Here is a 26,806-nt window from a genome sequence, read left to right as displayed (position 1 = left end):
CTCATTATACTGAATACATATTGCCTGAAGTATACTCATTATACTGAATACATATTGCCTGAAGTATACTCATTATACTGAATACATATTGCCTGAAGTATACTCATTATACTGAATACATATTGCCTGAAGTATACTCATTATACTGCAAACACCTTCTTCTTCTTGGTAGTCTCTCGATCTCATCGACGGTTGACGCGCATGTGGTTCTGAAGTCCAAGTTTTGATGCACACAGGCGTTGCAGGTGGGCATGGGACACTGGTGGTTGGGGTGGCTGGGATACATCTCTGTGACGTCTCTCATGAGCTTCAGCAAGACGCTCGCGGTAGTCAACCTCGAAGGTGGAACAGGCTTTTCTGGTCAGGTCTCGCCACTGGCTTCTGTCTGAGGTAGCGAGCTCGAGCTGTTGGGGTTGAAGTTTTGTCAGCTTGATGTGCATCTTGAGATTGTCTTTGTACCTCTTGCGAGAGCGGCCTTGGTTTCGGTTGCCTGGGCTAGTTCTCCAAAGAACAGCTGCTTTGGAATTCTGTTTTGATCCATGCGGATGACATGGCCAGTCCAACGAAGCTGAGCCTGGACTAGTTTGGCTTCGATGCTTGTTATTCTGGCTCTATCAAGGACTTCCTGGTTGGTATTTTGGTCATGCCACTTGATCCCCATGATGGATCTCAGGGAGCGCTGGTGGAATTGTTCCAGCTGACTGATGTGCCTTCGGTAGACAGTCCACGTTTCACAGCCATACAAGAGAGACGTGAGAACAACTGCATTGTACCCTTTCATCTTTCATCACAGGCGTATGTCCTTGTCCTGCAAGACATTGGTTCAAAGTCATCCAAGTGCTTGACTGGCTTTTTGGATTCTCGCAGTGATCTCTTTCTCCGGGGAGCTATCATTGGATATCGTGCTGCCAATGTATTTGAAACTGTTCACATTCTTCAGCTGCGTGTCGCCAATGGTGATGCAGGGCTGTGAAGGAACAGTGTTTGTTGCGGGCTGGAAGAGGACTTCTGTCTTTCCCAGGCTAATTGTGAGTCCAAATAGGTTGGAGGCTTCAGAGAACCGGTCTATGATTGCCTGTAGGTGAGTCTCTTCATGGGCCATGAAGGCACAGTCATCTGCAAAAAGTGCTTCAGTGATGAGTCTTTCTAGAGTCTTGGTTTTTTCAGCTAGGCGACGGAGGTCAAACACTGATCCATCCAGGTGATATCTAATGTAGATACAAAGGTCAAAGTCACAGATTGCGTGGAGTAGTATCTGTGCGAAGAAGATGTTGAAGAGTACCGGAGCGAGTACACAGCCCTGTTTGACAAGTTAGATACGGGGAATTTCTCAGAGAGGTCACCGTCTGAAAGAATCGCTCCAGTCATGTCATCGTGGAAGAGCCGGATGAGGTTAGTAAATTTCTGACGACACTCAAGCTTATTGAGTACTACCTACGGTGCGTCTCTGTTGACTGTATCGAAAGCCTTTGTCAGGTTCACGAACATGGCATACAGATTTATGTTCTGCTCAAGGCACTTCTCTTTGACTCGTCTCACTGCGAAGATCATGTCAACGGTGCTGCGGTCTGGGCGAAAACCACACTTAGACTCTTGGAGGCTATTTTCTGACACTGCTGCAATAAGCCTGTTGAGAATGATGCAATCAAGTCAAGTATTTTGCCAGCTATGAAGAGCAAGGATATGCCTCTGTAGTCACTGTAGTCCACACGTGTGCCTTTATTTTTATAGAGGATCACAATTGATGCGTCACGGAGGTCACCTGGCATCTCTTCTTCCATCCAGATGCTGATTAGCACATCGTGGAATGCCTCCAGAGTCTGTTCACTGAGAGCCTTGTACATCTCCGCTGGGATACCATCCTTTCCTGGTGCCCTTCCACAGTTCGTTTTTCTAATGGCCGTTCTCAACTTCTTTATCGTTGGCGAAACATCCAGTTGGTCGTGCGTTGGCTGTTGGGGTATTTGGTCAAGAGCAGACTGGCTGATCAATGAAGGCATTTTTAGGAGCTGACTAAAGTGTTCTTTCCATCTATCCTTAATGCCAGCCTTATATTTTATTAGCGTACTGACATCTTCAGCAAGCAAGAAGGCACAGCCTGAGATTGACTTGATTGCGTTGTAGAACTCTTTGGAGTTGTTAGTGTCGGCATAGCGTTGCACTTCACTTATTGCCTATAGTATACTCCTTACACTGCGTACATTTTACATACATATTGCCTAAAGTGGAAATTAAAGGTGAATATGGGAAAATCTAGAGTGGTTGTATTTTGCAGAGATGGCTATCTCAAAGTTACGAAAAGTGGTACTATGGCCATACAGAGGTAAAAGTTGAATCATATTATAAGTATTTAGGATGCATATTTCCTTCAAAAAGCTCTTGTTTATATGTTTCAGACATCTCTATCATTGCAGGATCTGAATACTGTACATATATTCAAGCAAAGTCTTTCAAAAAGTTCGCAGATTACCCGTAACTGGATTGCTTCCCCTGTGGGTTTTCTGATGCCAATGATATTCAAAAAGCTCATTTCGTCATTTTGTAAATATATCCTTGGTACATCTAAGTCTTCTCCATGTACATTCGTATATGACGAATGAGGAAGAATTGGTATGCAGTGTATAAGATATAAACGTATTTTGAAATATTCTCTAAGAGTTCTAAAAATGCCGAAAGACAGATATCCTAAACAATGCTGTGATTTACAGTTAAGATGGGGGGAAAATTGTGATTGCTGTGCTAACTATGTTAAAAAGTTTCTTTTTACATTTGGATTTGGCAATGTTTGGTGTACTCAGAGCGTAAATGATGAAATTACAATTCTTCGATTCTTTAGCCAGAGATGTGAAGATATTTGTAGGCAAAAGCTGCAGGATGAGATTATGTCGATGGAAAAATATATATAGAATGGTTGGGAGATAGCGATCTTTGTTATGTAATCAATATGCTTAAAGTGTAAAGCTTACCAATCAGAAGTAATACGGGGAGATATGGAAGTATTTGCTTTGAGGAAAAATTGGGGCATATTTGTAACGTTAACATCAAAAATGAATTCCACTTTATTATGGCGCTAATCCCATGCATGTTTGTAGTTGCCAAGACTGTCATTTATCAATTCCGGATTTTGTCCTGTCTGTCTAAAAGTGTAGGAAAAAAATAATGCAAAATGAAACCTCGTTTATCAAATTAAATCTGCCAAGTGTGCACTAAGATTTAAGATATGTGTGTGCCTGTGTGTGCGTGCGTGCGAGTGAGCGAGCGTGTGTGTGTGTGTGTGTGTGTGTGTGTGTGTGTGTGTGTCAAGTAGTTTAAAATGCCTTGTTTATGGACACGCAACGGCAGCACAGTAGGGCTAATCGACTGTTGAGATTCAAACTGTGATCTTCAGATCACGAGTCCGTCAACGCGGCTTTCTTGATTTTAACTTTAAGTCTGAGAAAGTGGTAAATCAAAATCTCTAAATAAACCAATCGAGTTTTCATTTGAATCAAATAAAGCATGACGATAAAGGATCATTGTGACTGCAATGGCAAATTTCCGTCAACTTTAACTTTTAGATGACTAATACCCCATGAAAACGTGAGTATAGACCACAGCTTTGCTTATGATAATGCAGTTCTTTTCCTTTCCTCCATAAAAGGAAGCCTACATGGGCTTCAAAATGTGACACGTTATTAAGAGGGCCCTTACTGAAGAATTCATTTTCCTTGTATTTTATTTGCCACTTAAGCTTTTGATGGAGAAAAAAAGTTGGACAAAGAGACATGATGTAAATAACTTGGCGGCAGAGCTATACTTTAAATTTATGCACATTGGGTCATTAAGAAAGACGTGCTTAACACACGTTCTTCTTAATGACCTAATCTGCATAAATTTTAAGTAAGTTAATTACGTGTATAATTAATTATTCAATTAACCAGTTGTCGGAGAGACACAAACATTCACCGGGAGCAGGTCTCCTGTAAAACACAACAGCTGGTCTGTTATTTGAACGCGGCTCAAACCTTGGAAGACGAACACAGATCCTCCTTGGGTATACAGGAATACAGGAAAATGTACCTCACATTGATGTTTCTAGCCCTTTGGACTGGGATAGCAAGTAAGTATCCCAGTATTCACAAAAACAGCCATCAAATTAAGCTCCAAATCATCCAGAATTAGCAAATATAGGGGATGGAACAGCTGGCATGATTTACTTTATATGGATAATTAGATTAGTGTAGCTGCTAACGTATTAAGAACCAAAAACATTTTTGCCTCTAAATGTGTGCATTTAGGTTAGATGTCTCAACATTATGTTTGCATAGTTACCTTTGAATTGCGTGTGCTTTATTAAGGCGGTGGAAGCTTTAGCCGATGAACTTGGTGGTAAAATACCCTTTTATGTCTGCCGTTAAATCCGTTGTGGCAAACAGATTTCTTATTTTTATGTTTCGTCAGAAAATTCCATGCAGGAAACCAACGTTTTTTCTGAGAGTTTTACAACGGCAAAGAAAAGTCGTCTAGCCCGTCAAAGACGGGGAAACACATCGCTAAGAAACAGATTTTAGGAAATAAAAAAGTTCGTATCTATCCAACAAACAAATGTATAAAGCTTGGACAAAGGTGTATAAAGCGTAAATTTCGACAAATCCAGCAATAATAAAAATAGCACTAACACATTAAAACTATATATATTTAATTAGATTATTTAGGAAAATACACGTTTCGTATATTAACAACATTCGTTCTCACGCATTTTATTTCACTTGGATTGCAGTCATGCAGGCGAATTCTTGATTTGTGGAATATTTATGATATTTAGAATAGATAATGGCAATAAGCGTACGTGAAAATGATAACTATAGAAATGGGGGGGGGACCTTAACGTGCTATTTTGCTTACAGCTGCAAATGTGAACTTTGGAACAGCAAAAATCTGTTCTTAAAATACATTTGTAATTCTATGCTGTGATGTTATGTGATCCCTTTTTATGTTACAATGCAATGACACGGTATTGAATTAAATTACTGTTCAATCAATCTGTTGTGAATTGAAAAACACCTTCTGTATTAATTTCACCAGGTCCGGATAAGTCATAAGCTTATTGAAAAGCACCTGTCATGTGTAACTGGCAAAGTCTCGATAAGTCATAAGCTTATTGAAAAGCATCTGCCAGGTTTAATAAGGAAAGTCCCGATTGGTCTAATGCTTATTGAAAAGCATCTGCCAGGTTTAACTGGCGAAGTCCCAATAAGTCAAAAGCTTATTGAAAAGCACCTGCCAAGTTTAATAGAAGTCCTGATAAGTCAAAAGCTTATTGAAAAGCACCTGCTATGTTTAATTGGCGAAATCCCAATAAGTCAAAGGCTTATTAAAAATAAGCTGCCAGGTTTAATTGGCGATGTCCTGATAGCATAAGTTCTTTTATTTTGATTCTTCATAGTACAGTGAATTTATTTTCGTTGCGACGAACTCTGTGATGTCGCAAAAAAGATTATTTTGTTTCCGGACTGGGGAAAGTGGAGAGGGGCTTATTGAATACACAGACTGATCATTGTTCATTTGTCTTTATTTCTGGTCTGCAACTATCGTGAAGGACACTAAAAGTGGTATCGCGTGTACGTAATTCCACATTCCCCTAACCACAATCAGTAACTACTTGTACAAATCTGCGAAATGAATCACGTACTTTCCTCCGAACATGCCAGATTTATTGCACCATCAATTGCTTCACGATGTCGAGAATGACTGGGTGGTCGAAATTTCGTGTAGTAGACTTTGTGTACTGATAATTTTGTTTTTTATTTCGTGTTTTTGTTTTGTTTTGGTGACGTCATCGCCCTTTTTTGAAAATCATATCCCAGCCAAACACTACTCGAGTTATGTACAAGGCGCCCATGGGCAACGTAATGTTATTTGGTGTCGCCCTTTCTTTGCTACAGAGAACAGTGATTACGTCAATGGCTACCCTCTCCGTCCCCGTCTTACATATAAGTCTAATGAAGAACTGACCACGCTACACTACGTCGTAGGTGAAATACTATGTAACATTCAGATGACAAAAAGCTGGCGCGGGGAGGAGGGGTTCACCGCATCACACCTACCCCAAGTCCCCTCGCACCGCCACTGAAACTAATTGCTATATATGTTTCAACAGAATTTACATAACTTCCTGCGGGGAAGGGCTCATTCGAATTTGTGAGAACTCGTGCTCCTATCCCATTTGTCAACATTTATGGCAATAAAATATGTTCCTTGTAATCGCCTGCAAATTAGTTACTGTATATTTTCCGCATCATTTTACAGTGTTTAATATTCCACAAGAATGTCATTTTACAGTGTTTAATATTCCACAAGAATTTGTCTTTCTACCTGTTATAGGCTTCCGATAACTGTGCGTGCATTTAACTTCAATGGATCCACGCCAAGCTCGATGTTTATCGTTTATGCTCCCTACATGACAGAATTAAGAGCCCTGCAATTAGACTTCTTTTCGTACAATATTTTGAAATCTTACAATAATATAACCACGCGTCTCGAGCTCAGTTCCGTCGGATTCAGAACAAATTTTCTGCCACATTGTCCTTGGAATGATTTCTATAGTGAGAACTCATGCTCCTCGTTGAACAGAATCGCCTACCATTTTTTTTTTTTTTTAATTTTATTTATTTTTCGATGTTTGTACTTTTACGTCATCAAATTCTGGTATTTGTGGGTTTACTAGCCTTGTTGACGAAGTAATGTACTTGTTCCGTTTCGGTCCCTTCATTGATCATGGATAAAACATTTTCCAGATTATCCAATTTATTTTGGGATCAAATAGCATGTTACAGTTATATTTCAAGATTTTTTAAGACTAAAGTTTGAGACTTTCCTGAAATTATATTTTTTGATGAATTAAAGAATGATGCAAGGTATAATCCGTGTAAACAGAATGCTTGCACGTGCCACAAACAGGGTTTCAAGTTGAAAGTTACAATAATTGATATTTTCTTTCCAAACATTAATTTTGCTTCCCGCCAAGAGAACCCAAGAAATGTGATCATTGATGGAATTTTTACGATGATTTCAGATAAATGTTCTAGCTTTTATTCCTTACATTTTGCTCTCCATGTTTTGCATTCATCCATTTTTCTATCATCCGTGTCCTTCAAATTTACTTAAATCGAGAAATAACAATTTGGGGAACAAATTTCTATTTCAGCAGGTGCTATCTCTTTTGAATTGCATTTTCTTTATAGTCCTAGATCGAGATTATGTCTTCTTCAGCAGTTTGGTTTTCATTTCACTTACTATTGCCCGTTGGTCTTTGAAAGATATTTGCGTGACATGATTCAGCTGTCGTTTTTGCTTTTCAATCAAAGGCACATACGAAGCATATGAATAAGGTTTCGCCCCGTATTATTTGGGTCGTCGTAGAAAACAAAGACATTTGCCATTTGTATGTTTCCATATTTAACCTCGCATGTCACTATGCAATATAATTTACCTTGCAGTTTGTGATTGTCTTTATGCTATAGGTCAAGTTACGCTATATTTGCTGTTTCTTATTCGCGCGCGCGTGCGAGTGTGTGTGTGTTGGGTGATGGTGATTGGTTTTGTATTTCTTTAGTTTAAAGGGAAGGATATTGTGCTCCACGTCATCTTTTTCTCTTTTTGGGCCAACGATCGTGCACCATACACGTAAAATATCTACTTATTGGTAGTATGTATGTATGTATGTATGTATGTATGTATGTATGTATATATATATATATATATATATATATATATATATATATATATATATATATATATATACACACACATGACAAGAAGTTTAAATGAAAGCTGTGTCGGACGGCATACTCTGATGCTTCCAAAATTATTTTTTATTGTAGATACCTATTGTTTAATAAGTTTGTGTAAATGATATTTGAGTTTTGAGTGTATCTTTTAGAACAACTATAAACGTTACAGATTCGAACTACTAGAAACAGTTGTATCTATTTTGTTTCCAGATACATTTATACCTAACGCAAACCAGTCGACATTGCATGGTTTACAAGCCTCTTCCGCTATTACCTTCTTTTTTCATTATGATGATACTTTGAAATAAGCGTTATGCGAGAACCGTTGCATTTACAACTCAAGAAACTCGTATCTATCAGTTTATGGACAGCATCTTCCACTACAGATTTATAAGAAATGTATACTTTCTGTCAGTGAAAAAATTAGATTATATTTTTTTTCATAATAAAGCAAACGTACTTATCATAGAACAAAAAACGTTATTACCTGTAGATAACTTCTTTATAAATGAAGTCTTTGTCCATTTCTGACAACAGAGGAAGGTTTCTTTGCATTTTAGCTTAAAATAATGGTTATTATGAGATTATTGTAATACATTGAAACTATAACTCTATCTTGATATTGTTATTACTGCTAAAGTTCTTTCCCATTCAAAAAAATATCGATTTCCTACTGCTGATGTTGTACTGAACACGCGGTAATTATTGTATGGAAAAATGCAAACAATTTTCTATGGTACAAAGAGAACAGCTCCCTTTGTCTGAAATGGGCAGGACCTTCAGCTGATCTAAACCGATAAGACTAAAGGTCAAATGTCTCGTAAAAGTCAAATATTTCGTGAAGGTCAAATTTCTCGTGAAGGTCGAATGTATTCCAATTGCCGAAAAATTAGTAGATTGCGCTTTTCGATTTTCATAAAAGACTGAGAAGTTCAAAGCGTTTTCTCAAAATTAAATCAACAATGCGTGCAAATAAAAGATGCGATGTCTTTAACTATTCATGTATCAAAATATGTTAAAAAATAAGATTCAATTTAAAAACAGGACACAAAATAAAAGTAATAGTTCTTATTTTAAGCATATGCATGGTTTCGCATTTATATCAACACTTGTAAAACAAAAGCTTGCCTTGCAAACAATTCAATTTCTTTTGATATTTTTCACATATCTTGAAAAAAAAAAATCTTTCTCATAAGACAGTAATGACGGTTGTCTATTGAAGTCTCAGGGATAAATGTTTCTCTTATGTGGGATAAAAACAATAAAATCACTAAAATGTATATATTTTGTCTGGGTAAAAATTAGATTTATTCTTTTTAGTATTGTACTAGATTTAGAGTTATTCAAATGTTTTCTTTTTGTTGTTTTTCTAAAGACACCTTAATTTTTTTGTCTGGCACGGCATGTGCAATTTACATCTTCCATAATTATGTAATTATACCTTTTATGGCTCGCCCATTGTTGAGAGAACAAAAATAAGATAATTTGCATTTCATGTGAAAGATATAGTTTTTCTATCTGACACGAACAACTCAGAAAATATAGCATTTTTCATGAAGACTGTGCCATATACAGTTCGGTACTGTCGACGATGACAGTGATATACGACGCACATAGCGCGATCTTGAAAACTGAAACAATTTTAGTGTTCCTACATGTCGCTTTGTGGTTCAGTGATACATGGGCACTTTCGGTACAAGACGTTTATTCTAATGATTCGTGATCCAAGAAGTGCAACCATCAGAATACAAATTACATGTAATTTTCATTACTGTATGGACACCACTTCCCGGATAGATGTCCTCATTCAGAAGAAAATCAAACTGTCATTGTTCATTCTGATTACTTTACCACGAGGACCGACTTTGTTCCTGTTGATATTTTGTATCCTTTTTCAAAAAGAAAAAAATAAGAAGCGTTTTGAATTGCTCCATTTTTTAATTAATAAGTAAATAAACATGAAATAATTAAATAACAAACTATGATATGACCTGAATAACCAAGTAACAATATTTATGTAGTAAGTGATTGGTTGCTACAGTGAGTTTTGTCCGGGTTTCTTAAGTCTAACTGATATCACAGGTCGGATTCTACAACTCGCATTACTAGAGTAACGACCTTGCCTTCTCGACAATAAATTGAGGTATATTGCTCAAAAGTCGATCTATGTAATATAGTTAAACGACTACTGGTTAAGGCCCTTGATTCACGGTAAATTAAACCAGCCCTGTCTGCGTGCTCATAATTTAATGTGTGATTGGAACAGATTATGAACAACCTAATCATGTTGATTGTATCGGGTCATGTTTTGGTCCAGTTTGTAAATTGAATAAAAATAACACAAACAGTCTTATAGCGCTGACTTAAGCGTTTCAAATAATTTTGACCATTTCCGTGCAAAATAGAAAATAAGGACATAATAGTCTTCAAGTCGATAGAATTAAGAAAGTCCGATATAATTCGTTCAATGTAAATAATAATAATGTGTCAACCCCTGAACAATCTTAATTGCGAGAAAATTATCTTCTTGGATAATTAATTGGAGCAATGAGACCAAAATATATGCATAGAGGAACCGCCTAGCTTTAAAATGTTAGATCCAAAATAAGAATTCTAAAATCTTAAAAGTGTGCTGTGTTTATTATAACGTTCTGTCTGTTGTCTTTAATTATATATCATAACATAAATGATACTTATAAGGAATTTCAACAATGTCACAGAATCTTTGAGATTTAATTTGTGTACCTTTTTTGGAATAAATTAAAGTCTTCAAAAATCGTTCACAAAATATGAGGAAATTGTGTCAAGAATGACGTTTTGTAGACGTATGCGAAAATGTGTTTGCTTGACAGTGTATATTTTACTTTGAAAATTGTACGGTGAGACATCAGAACTATTCGGACAACCAGGCTTCATCGTATCATCTAACATTACGATCCATTTCGATGCTTCTATCTTTCGTCTCTGAATTGCAACATTATGATAGACTTTTACAAACATACTTCAAACTATGCCAGCCATACAATACTTTCATGACATCACACACACACACACACACACACACATGCAGACAGATAGAGAGATAGAGAGATGTGTGTGTGTGTGTGTGTGTGTGAATGATATCAAGAAATTATTCTCTCACTTTCGTCACTTTAAAACACTGGTTACTTGCAAATTGATAAACATATCCGAAATATCAAACCAGGCTTTGCAAATCGCAATTATGTCAAACATTTTGGAAACCCAAGCAATAGCTGCAAGATTTTCCTTTAGAATTTTCGAGTTTAAAATACTTCAGAAACCATTTCAACATAAGACTTATTTAAGGAAACATTTCTTCGGGGATTTAAGTCAATATTTCGTCAGTGAGACAGTTAAGCGTAAGGATTTGTCTATTAATATCTTCCTGAACTACTTTTATCACGCAAGCGCAATAAATAACGCATATAAGCTTAAGTTTGTTCTCACGCCAATATAAAAAAACGCCACATATGTTAATTCTTTCAACAAGAACTTACGAAAGAGCTTAGACATACAGCGAATTATATTGGTCATTTTTGGAAGAAACAGAACTATATAGACGTGCCAAAAATGATGCAACCTTTGCGACATCAATCCCGTGATTAACTGTGAGCCATTAAGATTACTTTAATCTATATGCCAATCCAAAACGCAAACAAAAATGCATCGAGACAAAATTTCGGAATAATTTTGCGTTTCCATCCATTAGGAAAAGAGTGTAATGCTTGTCAAAAATTCCTTTAATAACCCATTCTGGCAAATGATGGCAGATTAGATGAATTTCCTTTAAGGAAAGTGACAGTTAGCTATAGAACTATCAGAAACATTAAAGGAATGGAACAGTGTCAGTTTGTTTACTATTGCAAGACTCATAAACAGCAAACGACTGTGGATGTGATTGCGAAATCTCATTGTACGAAAAATGACAGTAATATTTGTTATGCATCTTGTAAAGCAACAATGGGAACAGTTCAACGTTCGCTGCATTATGAGAGCTATGATGGCTTTCCAGAAAGTCTGGGTCAAGAAACCACAAACTGCATCAGCTTTTAACCACATGGAAAATCAACTGAAGCAGTGCCAGTTAAGAGACTGCTCAAAGTCGAATCATCTTGAACCAAGTAAGCATTTTTATTTTCCTATGAAACCTAGTTCGTCATTGTTGACGAAATCCAGATATACACGTGGAAAAACAATGAAAATGTTTAGAACCTAGAGGACATGTGATTCTGGGAAAATAACGTCAGGATGAGTGCTTTGCAGTGCGCTGTATCGAGAAAGATGGAATCGCTACTTGAGCCTAAACTGCTGGAAACGTCAATATAAAAACGCGCATCAAGACGTTACATTCATATTGTTGGTCAGTTGATATTTAGATCTTTTTGATTATAATGCATCTTGCCAAACATCTGCTGGGTATCATGTCTAAAAACGGTAAAACAGCGTGGAAGATCTCGAATGGCGATCACCATCACCTCACTTTGGTATAATCTTGAAATTGGGATTCCAGAATCCACGTACGAAGAAAGCATTCATGAAGAAATGATGGTGGAGGTGCGGGCAATATGATCGTCCGCCATCACAGACAACATCAAAGCTTTGTCCAACACCAGAACCGGAAGACATCAAGAAGTTATAAATTTCAAAGGCCATTTCACAAAGTACTGAGACTCAGGTGAGTGCCACTATTAGCTGTTAGTTATTCTTTTGTAAGCCAGAACATTAAGTGCTTTTACACAAGTTGACGTCATAATTTACAGGTTGCGTCATGTTTGGCACGTCTCTGTGTTTTGAAAGGAGTCTGCATGGTTGAAATTTCTTTTGAATTTCCGTTGCTTCTTTTTAATATTATTTACAGACTCTATATATATAAAAAAATCTTGTCATACTTAAGTTTACTAAAATAGCCAACCGCAGTAAGTATGCTGTGGGAAATACTGTTTGGCGTTATATAGAACATCTAGATTTCATAAGAATATTATTTTAGTAAATGGAGATTCACATCAAAGCTTTTATTGGACTTCAAACTATGTCTTCAAAGTCTATAAAAACACAAAATAGTTTGTGTTGTTTTATTAAGTGAAATATTTAACAATTTATTTAAAACCGATTGTTTTTTATTTGACAATGTTTTCACAACTGTATATATATATATATATATATATATATATATATATATATATATATATATATATATATATATATATATATATATATATATATATATATATATATTAACCTCAGCGCTTTCAACGATAAGTCTTTTTCAAGGCAAACACAAAAGAGAGACAAGACAAACAATAAACACAAGAAGTGTCGAAATTACAAAACTTACATAACCTTCTACTGGAATCAAAGCTTGAAAATATCTTATGTTTGACTTGTTGTCTTCAACTTTGACTGATGATTTTGTGTATCTATTTATATCGACCTTTATACCTATTTATACCGACCTTTATATCTATTTACATCGACCTTAATTAATTATCTATTTATATCGACATTTATATCTATATATATCGACCTTTATATCCATTTATATATACCTTTATATATATTTATATCGACATCTATTATATATTTATATCGACCTTTATTATCTATTTATATCGACCTTTATATCTATTTATATCGACATTTATATCTTTTTATATCGACCTTTATATATATTTATATCGATCTACGAATGGATGAGAAATATAACCATCTTTGTTTTTCTGTCAATTGGTGTAACTGTAAATTATACCCCGGATATTTCTTTGTTTTAATAGTAATTGTAGACTAATGAGCAAAATGAAGAAAAAAATATTTAAATGAAAATGTGCTGCTTGTAAAAAGATGACTTCATTTGTGCGTGGTTGTCTTTTTCTAGTTGTCGTGACTTAGGCCACATCGGTGTATTTTTCTAGTTGTCGTGATTTAGGCCACATGGTTGTCTTTTTCTAGTTGTCGTGATTTAGGCCACATGGGTGTATTTTTCTAGTTGTCGTGATTTAGGCCACATGGGTGTATTGTTCTAGTTGTCGTGATTTAGGCCACATGGGTGTATTTTTCTATTTGTCATGACTTAGGCCACATCGTTGTATTTTTCTAGATGTCGTGATTTAGGCCACATGGTTGTCTTTTTCTAGTTGTCGTGATTTAGGTTACATGGTTGATTTTTTTACTAGTTGTCGTGATATAGGCCACGTGCTTGTCTTTTTCTTGTTGTGATTGAGGCCACATGGTTGTCTTTTTCTAGTTGTCGTGATTTAGGCCACATGGTTGTCTTTTTCTAGTTGTCGTGATTTAGGCCACATGGTTGTTTTTTCTAGTTATCGTGATTTAGGCCACATGGGTGTCTTTTTCTAGTTGTCGTGATTTAGGCCACATGGTTGTCTTTTTCTAGTTGTCTTGATTTAGGCCAAATTTGAAAATCAGGAAATTGCTTGGATTAAAATGTCACTTGAGATGACATTGACAAATTATCCTCAAGGACCAGAATTATACAGGTTTTCAGGCATGACATTAACATATTCCCTCTAACCAGAGTTTCACAGGTTTTTTAGACATGACATGCACGCTCAAACAAGGGGTGAGCAGGTTTCCAGACATGACATTGACAATATACACTCTCGAGCTAGAATTGAACGGGTTTTCAGGCAAGACATACGCTCTCGATCAAGAGATGAACAGGATTTCAGACACGACACTGACAAAATACACTCTCGAACAAGATTCGAACAAGTTTTCATAATCTTTGTAACTTGAGGCAGATGATGGCGTTATTAACGGCACATTGTCTTGAATGCATTTTCTACCTCTTTATAAAGAAATATTCGTTCTTTCTGTATACACTCCTCTTTTTGGGAGAAGCACATTAATCTAAAGCCCTGGTGAATCTTCTCCGTTAAGTATGATAATCATCAAATTAGTCAGACAAAAAATTGTTGAGGTATATAATAATCCTTCTCACTCGTCCTGAGGACAAACACGTGCACTTCGTTTGTTATAGTAGCTCTCAGTAATTTTTTATTATTTTTTCATGCACGCTCTCTGTAATTATCGTCGAATATTTAAACAACAGAGTTTTATTGAGAGATGATATCTTTGTGCAATCCATATCAAACTCTTTAGTTAGTCTTTGGTGTAAATTAGAACAAGGACTATTAATGATTTTTAACGAATGGCGTCATACAAACTTCTCTGGGAGTCCAAGTAATAGTTTGGCGCATCTCTTCTTTACCTATATCTGATAATTTTCTCCTTTATTTCAGGGGCCCAGTTTGACATCCCCACCGCTATGATGATGGGCATGGAACCCCAGCAAGCAATGATGTTTATGGGTTCCGGATCAGGCACGGGTGGAGGGACTGGAGGAGGGATGGATGGCATGGGAGGAGGAATGAGTGGTGGTGGCGGTGGTAGTGAATTTGGTCAAGGAGGTGGACAAGGCGGTACACGTGGTGGTGGAAACATGGGGGGTGCAGGAGACGGCATGGGCGGTGGTGGTGGTGGTGGTGGTGGAAACATGGAAACACCTAGCGGAGGTGGAGGTGGAAACAGAGGCGTAAACGATAGGGGTAATAGGTTCAACAGGCCGAGTTTTAACACCCAGCAAAATATGGGCAGATTTAACATGGGAGGAGGCGGAGGAGGAGGAGGGGGGAGCAGCAACAACAATATGGGTGGAAGTGGCACAATGATGTCCATGCTGCTTTGTCAAGAGACACCGAGTCGCTTTAGAGAACTGCCATGTAATTTAAATAATCCTCAGTCCTGTCCGATGTCGCAGTATCTGACATGCCAGTCTGGAGTTTATTTCTACCCAGTTTGTTGCGCCAAGGATTGGAGATCATTGAGGATTGTGGGCAAGTATTAAAATTCCAAAGTGAGAAGTCGCAAAAAAGCTTTGTACATTTGAGTATGATTCGGTCTTTCCAACCTTATTTGCAAATGTATAAATCAGTTAAAAGATAAGAAATTCCTCACATAATTAATAATTATGCTGATTTATTGCCTAATAAAATTATCTGATTTATTATAAAAACCATTGTTTTAGCAGCCGAAAATTTAAAGTATATGATGTCGCAATTGCTATTTCTGTAAGTTGACTGGTTTCTAGTTTTGATCCGTTGTTTCCTAACCCTTTCTGTAGCCACCAAAAAAAAGATGATCAGCTCGTCAGCTTACATATGCAACAACATATATATATATATATATATATATATATATATATATATATATATATATATATATATATATATATATATATATATATATATATATATATATATATATATATATATATATATAAAGGCGATGATCTTTTTTGTAGCCTCTTCCATGTACAAGGTTACAAATGTCATGGTGATCAAAATGTTTGCCTAAAATGGGGTGGCAATGGCAACTGATGAAGAATATTTATAAAACAAGTTGTCTTTTCTGTTTCAGACGTAATGTTTTAATGAAACTTGGATAAAGAAGCTAAGGCAGTGACACATTTTGATGATTCGGATGATGCTCGACTGCGGATGACAAATTGTACAGGAAAACATTCAACATGCAGGATGAAGTTACATCGTGTGTTCACGTTTGTAAAGGAAGACTTAGTCTCGTACAGGATATTTGATGAATAGTGCACGAGTCATCATTCAAAAACTATTGATTTGAAAATATATGGTTTATTTGTGAATATGTATAAGTGAATTATCTTGTATCATTCCCATATATAAACATATTTCACATTTCCAAGAGACAAAAAATTAACAATCTTGTCGTAATTGCTTCATTTATCACATGAATTTTTTGGGTTGATAAATAGTTCATGATCTCATTTCGTGACATTCTTTAAACATTTCTTTGCTTTTATATAGAAATAAATGGGAAGATAAACGACTGTTTGTAACACAATGTAATTCCATGCGTTCCTTAGTGTGCCTGTATATTTGAAATTTATGCACAGTTTAAAATTTTGCTAATGCACCTTCTTTGAAAGGCAAAGGTCTACAATATAAGAGTTTGGATTACTACAACCCTGACTAGGGCAATTATTGAAGATATTCATTAAAAGGTTGCAACGTTGACTGTTGACGGTTGTTCGTGTATTTCGCTCCCTTTCAGATTCTTTAACATTTCCCGCCTCTTCAGTCTAGTTAGCGTAAAGTGGCATTGTACCCAAGATGAAACTTAATATAGCATCTCAAATATTTTGTCTTCAAATATTTCCTGAGAAAATAAATCATGAGAAAGTAAGAATGATGTGTCTATGTCAATGTCTTGTACACTGGAACGTCTTGAAGTACACCTTTACATTGAACGTCTTGAAGTACGCCTGTACATTTAACGTCTTGAAGTACACCTTTACATTGAACGTCTTGAAGTACACCTGTACATTTAACGTCTTGAAGTACACCTGTACATTTAACGTCTTGAAATACACTGGTACATTGAACGTCTTGAATGAAGTACACCTGTAAATTGAACGTCTTGAAGTACACCTGTACATAGAAAGTCTTGAAGTACGCCTGTACATTGAACGTCTAATTTCTAGAAGTTGTATTACAAGTCGGAACGTCTGGAAGTACAACTGTATATTGAACGTGTAGACGTACTTGTAGTTTTATTCAAGCGTCCAGAAGTACTCTTTTTACATCGGAACGTCCAACACGTACTCGTATACATTTCAACGTCCAACACGTGCTCGTATACATTTCAACGTCCAACACGTACTCGTATACATTTCAACGTCCAACACGTACTCGTATACATTTCAACGTCCAACACGTACTCGTATACATTTCAACGCCCAGATGTACTCGTATCCCTTTGAATATCTATAAATACTCTTGTGCATTTGTAAAAATGGAGAACGACTTCGGTTCGTTTGAAGTCCTTGGCATAATAATTCTCATTTTCTGATTCATAATATGTAATTCACTTAAAACACGTTGTGGGTGTTTTTTCGGCAAGCTTTATACCAGATAATCTGTAATTGTTTCACACCAGCGTTGTTTTGATCTCTTTGAATAGGTCAATGTACCACACTGGAGGAATATGCAGTTTCTACTTGTACGATATAGTAATGATATACTTGTACTGGATTGTAATATTATACTTGTATTGGATCGCAGTATTATACTTGTCATACAGTATATTCTAAAGACTATTGAGCATGAATAAAAACATTTCTCAAGTATTTAACGTATTTACTACAATATCTGCGAGCGACATAAGTACAATACGTCAATCTCTACGCTTTTTCTCCTTTGTTTTATTTGTACGATGATTTCACACGTTATTTGGGGGGGGGGGGGGGCTCACAAAAGCTAGTGTCGTACATGTTTCGTCTGGTATTGCTCTTAAGCAAAGCTAAACTTTACAAACAGTGCCTGTAAAAATTCCATGAATGTAGGGCAACTTTTGTTCGTTCAGTGTAACAAACCTAAACTTTGCAAACAGAGCGTGTAAAAATTCATGATGTAGGGCGAACTTTTTCCTAGCTCTATCAGTCACAGTCAGACAAAGATATCCATATTATTTCTTGTTGGGTGTGGTGGTGGGAGACGAGGAATTTATGTTCTTCACCGTCAATGCTTGCGAATAATCGGTGAATACATGCGTATTTCACTCCTTTACATAGTTCAGTAATAAAAACTTTACTTCTCGACGGAAAAGCGATAAGAATGGGGTAAATAACTGAGATTGACCTAGAAATGGTATAACTTAAAGCGTTAAGAATGGGGTAAATAACTGAGATTGACCTAGAAATGGTATATCTTCACTGCAGATTAATGTTTTTTATTAATAATTTTACTAGAACTCTTGAGATTTTATGTATGGTTGTATACGTCATTATAAAAGGAGAGCTCCGTTGATTTCACATTTAAGATGGTTGTAAAAGTAACTATATAAGGGGAGCTCCGTTGACTTCACGTTTTTAAGATGGTTGTATAGTAATTATATAAAGAAAGCTCCGTTGATTTCACATGTTTAAGATGGTTGTACAGTAATTATATGAGGGGAGCTCAGTCGACTTCACATTTTCACCAGTGGTTGGAATTATTGCCCTTTTCAACCTCCACCACTACAAAAGATCTCACAATCAGTAATGTGTTCATCTGTTCAATAACAAATATGAATTTCAAAATTCAGTAAATATTGACTTTTCTTCTTGTACATAAACGAACAATTAAATAAAATGAACTTATAGCTCCATGAAAGTTCTAATGTAAAAGTAAGACCATAGACAGTTTTTTTTTTTTTTTTGGGGGGGGGGGGTAGTTGCAGTTAGCAAACTCTCACGCAAAAACAGGACTGTATGCAGCGTTCTTGGTAAAAATATAGCTGTTGACTGCGTTCCTAGCAGTTAGCAATCTCATGCAAAAATAGGACAGTAGAATCTGTGTTCTTAGCTGTTTGCATTCTCTTGTCATCGGTGTGTGTGTGTGTGTGTGTGTGTGTGTGTGTGTGTGTGTTGTGGGTTGGAGACAATTTATAGATTATAAAAATGAGTCGTTATACTTATATTTTATAAAAATAAATGGATTTCAAACAAGTTGATGATATTGTACCGACACTTGATAGTTTCATTTTCAGCATGTGACCATTAAAATCGTCATGACTTTTACATTGTCAAAATTGACATTTCAAAGATACTGGAACAATAATAGCATGTTAACTTTAAAACACATGGCTCCCATTTTTCGTAAATTGTATTTTTCACATTTACACATTTACAAGTTTTCAGATTCATATATCCCCCTCCACCATCTCTGTGGATAACAAAATACCCACGACATAATCCATCACGACCAACGTTTGTTAAGCTAAATCGTCCCTTTAGTACGAAACAAACGATACCAATTATTCCCACGATTATTTATGATTTACAGTATATAATATCTTTGACTGGTCAGTTAATCTTACCTAGGGTTCTTTCCTTAAAATATTAACTTTCACCAAGAAAACCTATCGGCCGAGGGATGGAGTAAGTAAATACTCATTTACTCACGGAGAAAGGTTTAGTTCTTAACGCCAATCTTGATGTTCGCATAGGTTTTGACTATCATTCAAATCGATAAGACAAAGATCGGTGTTTGGCACTAATACGTCGTCAATCACACTATTGCAATTTTTGTATCCGTGAACTGCCAATTAAAATAATGAAACGGACGATTAGTTATCTGTATTTTTTCTTCAGTTTTACTATACCATCATTACGTAATATCGATTTTAAAATTCCACATGATTACTGAATAATAAAAACGCACATTAAATACAGAACGTTACCAGAAATGACTGATCTTAGCAATTACGAAAAATATCCGTCCAACTAATTTATTGATGTCTAATTTTAATTCCAAGGAGGGAACAACAAAGTAGCAGTTTTGATGCAGGTCAAGTAAGCAGATAGTTTTATATGTAATAAATTAAAATAAATCTTGCACTGTAGCTGTCTGTAGGGAATGCTTTTATCAATATATATCTGAAAGATCCTGTGTATTGCAAAAGTTATAGTTCTTCTCAGAGATTCATATTAAATATTTCATTTGTTATTTATGTGAGAAATACCTTTTAATATAAGTATTTAACTTATTGTGATTATTTTAAACGTGAAAGAAAGTCAAATTACTGGAAGGTGTTCAAATCAGGAATATTTGTGCGACTTGAGACACTTAAATTGGATGGAAATATATTAGTATTATGGGATGGAAATATTATCAGTATTGTGGGATGGAAATGTATCAGTATTATGGGATGGAAATATATCAGTTCATGGGATGGAAATATATTAGCAGTATGGGATGGAAATATATCAGTATTATGGGATGGAATATCAGTATTATGGAATGAAAACTGAGGACACCTTTCATCTTGAAAGAAAATATATCATATCATGACTCAGAATTTCGCAATAAAATGTTTAGAGACAAAGGCGCAAATCGTCAAAATATAGCTAAATTATTCCAACTTATACTGCACATGGCCATATACTGTCCTTTCGTATCCTTGGTAAGTTTATTGGCTTTGGTTGTTTTGTTTTGCTTTGTTTTTTGTTTTTTGTCGGGGTTTTGTTTGTTTTATTTTTTTTTTTTTTTTTTTGGCAGGGTTATGTTTTAGTTTGCTCTGTTGTTCTTTGTTATTTTGGATGATTTTAGGGGAGCAGATGAACACTTAGATACGGCCTTTCTTCAGAAAGATTACAAAATATACATTTTCAGGTGCAGAGTCAGACTTGGCCATTCTTGAAGTTATGTCTAGTGACTTTTCAATAATTCACATTCCTGCATTTCTTAGTTGCATCACTACTTGACACAATTTTTTGGGTAACACAATATCAGCAAACTCTTGTAAAGAAATGACGTTTGATTGTGACTTTGTCTCTTGTTCAGTTTTACAATTTTAACGCTACCCCCTAAATACGGACGAATTTTTTATGTATGGCACTTTACCGAATATGTCCAAGAAGACAAGTACAAAATCAATTGCAGAACCTCTGGGAGAAACCGAGAGAATAACTATGGATCAAAAAGTGAAAGAAATGGGAATGAACCAGATGGACCTATTTCAATGTACCAGGAAGAAAAGGAGTCATGCAGTACCTTCTGAGATGACAGTTAATAAAAGAATTTTAAACACTGATGGAAAACATTTTTACATAGTGCTGTCGTTGTTACAATTTCAGGGGCCCAACTTGACATACCCACCGGCATGATGATGGGAATGGACACCCAACAAGCGATGTTGATGGAAATGAATTCTGCCGGAGGCACGGGAGGAGGAATGGGGACCGACATGGGATGGGGTATGGGAGGTGGTGGTGGTGGCGGTAGACGTGGAGGCGGTAATGCAGGTGGAAGTGGAGGCGGGATGAGCGACATGATGGGGGGAGGAGGAGGAGGAGGCAGTGGCGGAAACATGGAAACTATGGGAAGTGGAGGTGGTGGTGGAAACATGGAAAACATGAACGGTGGTGGTGGAGGCTTACCCGGAAACGGGATGACCAATAGACAGCAAAATATGGGTAGATTTAACATGGGAGGAGGAGGAGGAAGTAACGCCAATAATAACAATATGGGTGGTAACAGCGCCATGATGACGATGATGCTGTGTCGAGAAACACCGAGTCGATTCGGTGAGATGCCGTGTAACGTAAATAACCCAAGCTCCTGCCCTATGTCCCAGTACCTATCTTGCAAGTCTGGAGTCTATTTCTACCCAGTATGCTGTGCAAAGGATTGGAGATCCTTGAGGATTGTGGGTATGTTTCACTTTTTGCGGGGAGATGGGCGTCTAGACGTACGCAAAAGCGTATTGTCTTTAGTACATTAATTTTTAAAACGTTCAACACATTTGAAAATGTTATTAGTTTAAATACTTCAAATATAAATAATATTCATATTAAATGTATTTATTATTTAAATATTTTGTACAATTGTTTTTAATGTTTAATTTTCGTTTGCAATCACTTATTGCATGCTTGACCTTGCTCAGTTTTATTTTGAAAATTGAAGAAATGAGACACTCACGAATATATTTTATGCCTTGAACATTTGAACATCTTTGGCTTGTTCCTAAATTCGCAAAATTTCAATTCACTGATCGATATAAAAGCAACACAACTTCAGGTCGCCTTTATATTTTCAACCTCACTTTACCTGCTTTGTTTGCAATCGTTTCGACTCAGGACCACGGCTACAAATATTGCATGCTAAAAATAGCCCTTTTCACAACAAAAAAAAAATACTTTTAACTATTCAAATAACATAAGAAAAATATATTTTTTACTTAATTTAGTCATTTTAATGACACACTGGAAAATACTTTACATTTTTAAAAAAAAACGTGAGTGTGGAATGACGATTATCATTTGACAGTTGGGTTTTTGGTTTAACCACTGCGTACTTAATATTTTATAGAACAAGCCTTGTTTGTGCAAATGAAATAAATTATCCTGTTGTTATCATTACTGAGAAAAATTTGCGTGTTTTTATAGTTCGTGTTCCTTAATGTCGTTTATGTTAATGTTTGTTTTGGTTTGGTGCCTTTATGGCAAAGCAGCACCGGGTATATGACAAAATCCCCTCAGGACAAACTCTCCCCCCCCCCCCACCGACCAGGAATAGTTCTCCCTAGGATAAAATCCCCCTTGGACAACCCTAAGCACCAGCAAATTGAAACATAGGACATAATTACTCCCCATTCTAAGTTGTTGTTTTTTTCTTCAAATCGTCACGAATATACATCTCTACCTGTGACTTGTTTTCATTATATTATCATTACAGGCTAAGCCTAAAGAATCTGGTACTGGCATTTTTTTAAACAGGATATGAGGGATAAAAAAAAAAGAAATAAGACACATCAATATGGCCCATATTGAATATAAATGCGGAATATCATGTTTATCCGACAAAATTATGGCTTAGTTTTTGAATACTTCAGAAAAAACCAAAAAAAAAACCAATAATGGTCAAATAGAATAACCTCAGTAATTATTCCATCCTTATCTTAGTAATGCTCTATTTCCAACGGATGCAACTCGTTTATGCCGATTAACATAGGAGTTCGTATTCCTCTGACCAAACCAAATAAGTCCCAAAATCTTGGAGCGGTTTAAAAAATTCTAAACGGGAAAAACTACGACTTGTGGAGGGGGTTATTTCAAATCGTTCAATTTTACGGAGGGAGGATGTCCTAGAGGGATTGTATCGTAAGGAAATATTGTCTGTGCCCACAGCAACACAAGTAGATTATTTTGTGTCGAGTCCATTGGAGTAAAATGTCTTCCCTTGGACAGACCATAACAGCCGACCCAGGCTGGTCCAACGTAAGATTCGAACTCGCTCCCTTTCGGTCTTGAGTCCCGCGCGCTAACAATTGAACCACCACGGCTCCCAATTTCCCGTTCATTTCCAGATAGTGTATGATGTCATAAAGAAGCATTGATTTATTTTCTTTTTTTCAGACGTTATGTTTTGAGGAGGACCTTAATAACAGATTGTACCAGTGACAAAAGCATGAAGATTGCCCTTTCAGCGGGAGATGACACAATATTATAAACTGTATATGAAATGAAGCACACAGCAAAATCCTTTGTTGATTCTTTCAATATTAACATCTCAAGAATAATAACATATTATTTTATATGATAAGTGTACCTGATTTTAACGACAATTTTGTTATTTAGAAAACAAAGAAACTTCAACTTTTAGAGATATAAACCTTACTCGTGTGGTACCGATACTCATCTGTAGAAAGATTGCTAACTTTCTTATTACTAAATAAAACTTCCAAAGCTTAGTCAAATCCGTCCAAACTTAGAATTATTGTATGCCGTATATACTCTCATAAATGTTGTGTCCAGCAGCAAACGACATGGACTGTCGTCGCATAGTCGATCCGAGTCTATATGTTCTAATGATTAGTCTAACAAACTTCACAGGCCAAGGTATGACAGCGCATGTGCGACGGCAGATCTCAGTATATACAGTCTGCTTATATCCCATTATATACGATAATATATCCACGTATATACGGCATTTTATCCAAGAATATACGGTATGCAATTACGATCTACGTATATAAATATATAACAATATATAACAAAGTAGGCATGCTACGATGCATGTCAATGTTTTAAAAAATCCAAACGAAAAATGTCCAGCATTTATCACGTGATTAGTTAACTTTTTCATTGTTCTGTCGGCTTAATTGACAGAAGATAACAATTATTGAGCTAACGCCTCGACCTCGAAATTGGACTCGAGTTCTTAATATTGCGCTTGTTATCTTAACACCCTCTACTACAGGAGTCATCTTTTGTAATGAAATAGTATGTTAATGATATTGTTCTTGTTGATACTTGCCCATTGATTTTGATATACCCGCCCATAATTGCTCATTGACCTCGAGATTCTTGCTAATTGATTTCGAGATATCCGCCCATAATTGCCAATTGACTTCGAGCTAACACCCCATACGTGCTCATTTATTTCAATATGCATGCCCATTGATTTCGATCACCCTGATATAGTTCAGACTTAAACATGAAAGATAGTGCGATTTCAATTACACTTTTCAAAATATACTTTCTTTTTGTTATCATTCAAAACAACAAATTTTTTAAAAAAAGGTTTAAAACTACATAACTCAAATGAAGTTATATTATCTTCAAACAGGTATCGATGATTTTTCAGGGTCAATGAGTCTCTTTGTGCGATTATTTGTCCGGGCTAGTGAGATGATTGGAAGCAAAGTTGAAATGCGAGCAAAATCAAACATGCTTGCAGTTGTCGTTTTTCCTGTTGATAAGAATGTAAATCATGTTTACCTACTTTAATTATTTATCATATTCCATACCAAATAGTCTCTAGTATTTGAAAAACGAATTTTTTAAATTTAATTTACATCTTGCATGCTCAGTTGAAGTCTCACTGGCCTTACAAAATAGATGACTTCTCAGTAGTCTTACAAGAGCAACGAAGTCTCATTGGTCTTACAAGAGAGGTGAAAGCCTCATTGGTCTTACAAGATAGATGAAGTCTCGTTAGTCTACCAAGACTAATGTTACATCACAGTTATTTATAAAAACACTTTGATCATTGTGTACAAACTTTGATCACTGTGTACAATCTTTTATCACGTGTACAAACTTTTAACACTGTATGCAAACTTTTATCACTGTGTACAAATGTTATTCTGTTTAGAGTCCTACATAAGAGAGTATTTTGTTGCAATAAAAAGGAAAGTCACTTGTATGTGCGCGTGTGAATTTTTTTTAATACTCTTATTTTCATATATATATATATATATGTATGTATGTATGTATGTATGTATGTATGTATGTATGTATGTTATGTATGTATGTATGCTTCCACATCACTGAGGATCAAGGATTTAACCTTAAATTGAATGCAATATCCCATCATGCCCCAGTGGTGTGTCCAACAATTCTTTATAACATAACGTGTATATTTGTTCCTCTTTGCGTTTTATAAATGCAATGATCTTATTTCTATTAATGTTTATTCTGTGTTTATATTAATGTTCCTTCAACACATGCATTTGCACTTTATGCCAAGTTGCATGAATTTATAACATGTTTCAAACACGGAAGAATCCAAGTTTGCAATTGCTTTTGTGGGTCTTGTTCAGCAAACATGTCAAATATAACGACGCGAGCCTTGTATTGTGTGGATTGTGGATTCTTTTTTTTTAAAGTTCCAAAGGTAGTTGATTGAGGATTATATAGGTGGTTGGTATTAGACGAAAGCTAATGAACATTATTTCATTTTGTACTACTAATTGAAGCATATGGCAAACTTTGAAAGCTGTCAATTAAGCCAGCTCTTAAGACGGCGTATTATCCAACTGGGTGATCCATGGGGGTATTTACGGACCACTAGCCGATCTCATAATTCTCATCTGGCCACGTTCTGAGTACATTTTGGATTTGTGAGGTTTTCGTTGCAAAAATTTAATCTTTTGACACAGCGTTTGTTTCTATGGTCAAAGTATGGGGATTTTCGTATACCTTTTATGATTTTTGTTAAAATTCAGCAAAAATAATCGGGACCATATAAATATTCTACTTTTTTAAATGAGAAAAATCAAATATTTTCCACTGTATAAAACAAACCAATATAATATTATAAACTTATCTCTTGAACTGAAGATCTGAGAAAATACAAGATGATAGTATATGAATAAGATGTTATATTTCCCATTTTTAGTCCTCGTTGTGAACAATTTTCACACATGTTTCCCATAATACGCAAATTTACATCACTACGCACACCAGATCTGAGTTAATAGGCCTCCCATGAGTTGTAGATACAGAGATAAGGTTGATTAACAGCTTGCCATGGTCTATTACAATTGTTGCGTCAGCTAGAGAAATATGAAGTATGCTAATTCAATCTGGGAATGACGAATAGCGTTCTGTCTGTCTGTCTGTGTGTGTGTGTGCGCGCGCGCGCGTGTGTGTATGTGTGTCTGTGTGTGTGTGTCTGTGTGTGTACGTCTGCGTCTGT

At 36.0% G+C, this 26,806-nt stretch overlaps 1 protein-coding gene across 4 annotated transcripts; it reads left to right on the top strand.

The window, feature by feature from the left end:
* The first annotated feature begins 3,896 nt into the window (after positions 1-3,896).
* On the top strand, positions 3,897-25,531 carry LOC149793027 (uncharacterized). Of its 4 annotated transcripts, none has more exons than XM_089966908.1 (3): positions 3,897-4,099; positions 15,050-15,643; positions 16,227-16,856. In XM_089966908.1, the coding sequence occupies exons 1-3, from the start codon at positions 4,054-4,056 to the stop codon at positions 16,238-16,240; spliced, it is 654 nt and encodes a 217-aa protein (XP_089823034.1). In that variant the 5' UTR covers positions 3,897-4,053; the 3' UTR covers positions 16,241-16,856. The 4 variants fall into 4 exon arrangements, with proteins under 4 accessions (XP_089823034.1, XP_089823035.1, XP_089823033.1 ...); XM_089966909.1 differs by lacking the exons at positions 15,050-15,643; positions 16,227-16,856 and adding exons at positions 21,460-22,035; positions 23,740-25,531 and having other exon boundaries at positions 3,898-4,099; XM_089966907.1 differs by lacking the exon at positions 3,897-4,099 and adding an exon at positions 9,413-9,530.
* The last annotated feature ends 1,275 nt before the right edge of the window (positions 25,532-26,806 follow it).

Source organism: Sinohyriopsis cumingii, chromosome 8 (assembly GCF_028554795.1).
Source record: "Sinohyriopsis cumingii isolate HCF-2022 chromosome 8, ASM2855479v2, whole genome shotgun sequence".
NCBI classification, from domain to species: Eukaryota; Metazoa; Mollusca; class Bivalvia; order Unionida; family Unionidae; genus Sinohyriopsis; species Sinohyriopsis cumingii.
This window is presented reverse-complemented; position numbering and strand designations above follow the sequence as displayed.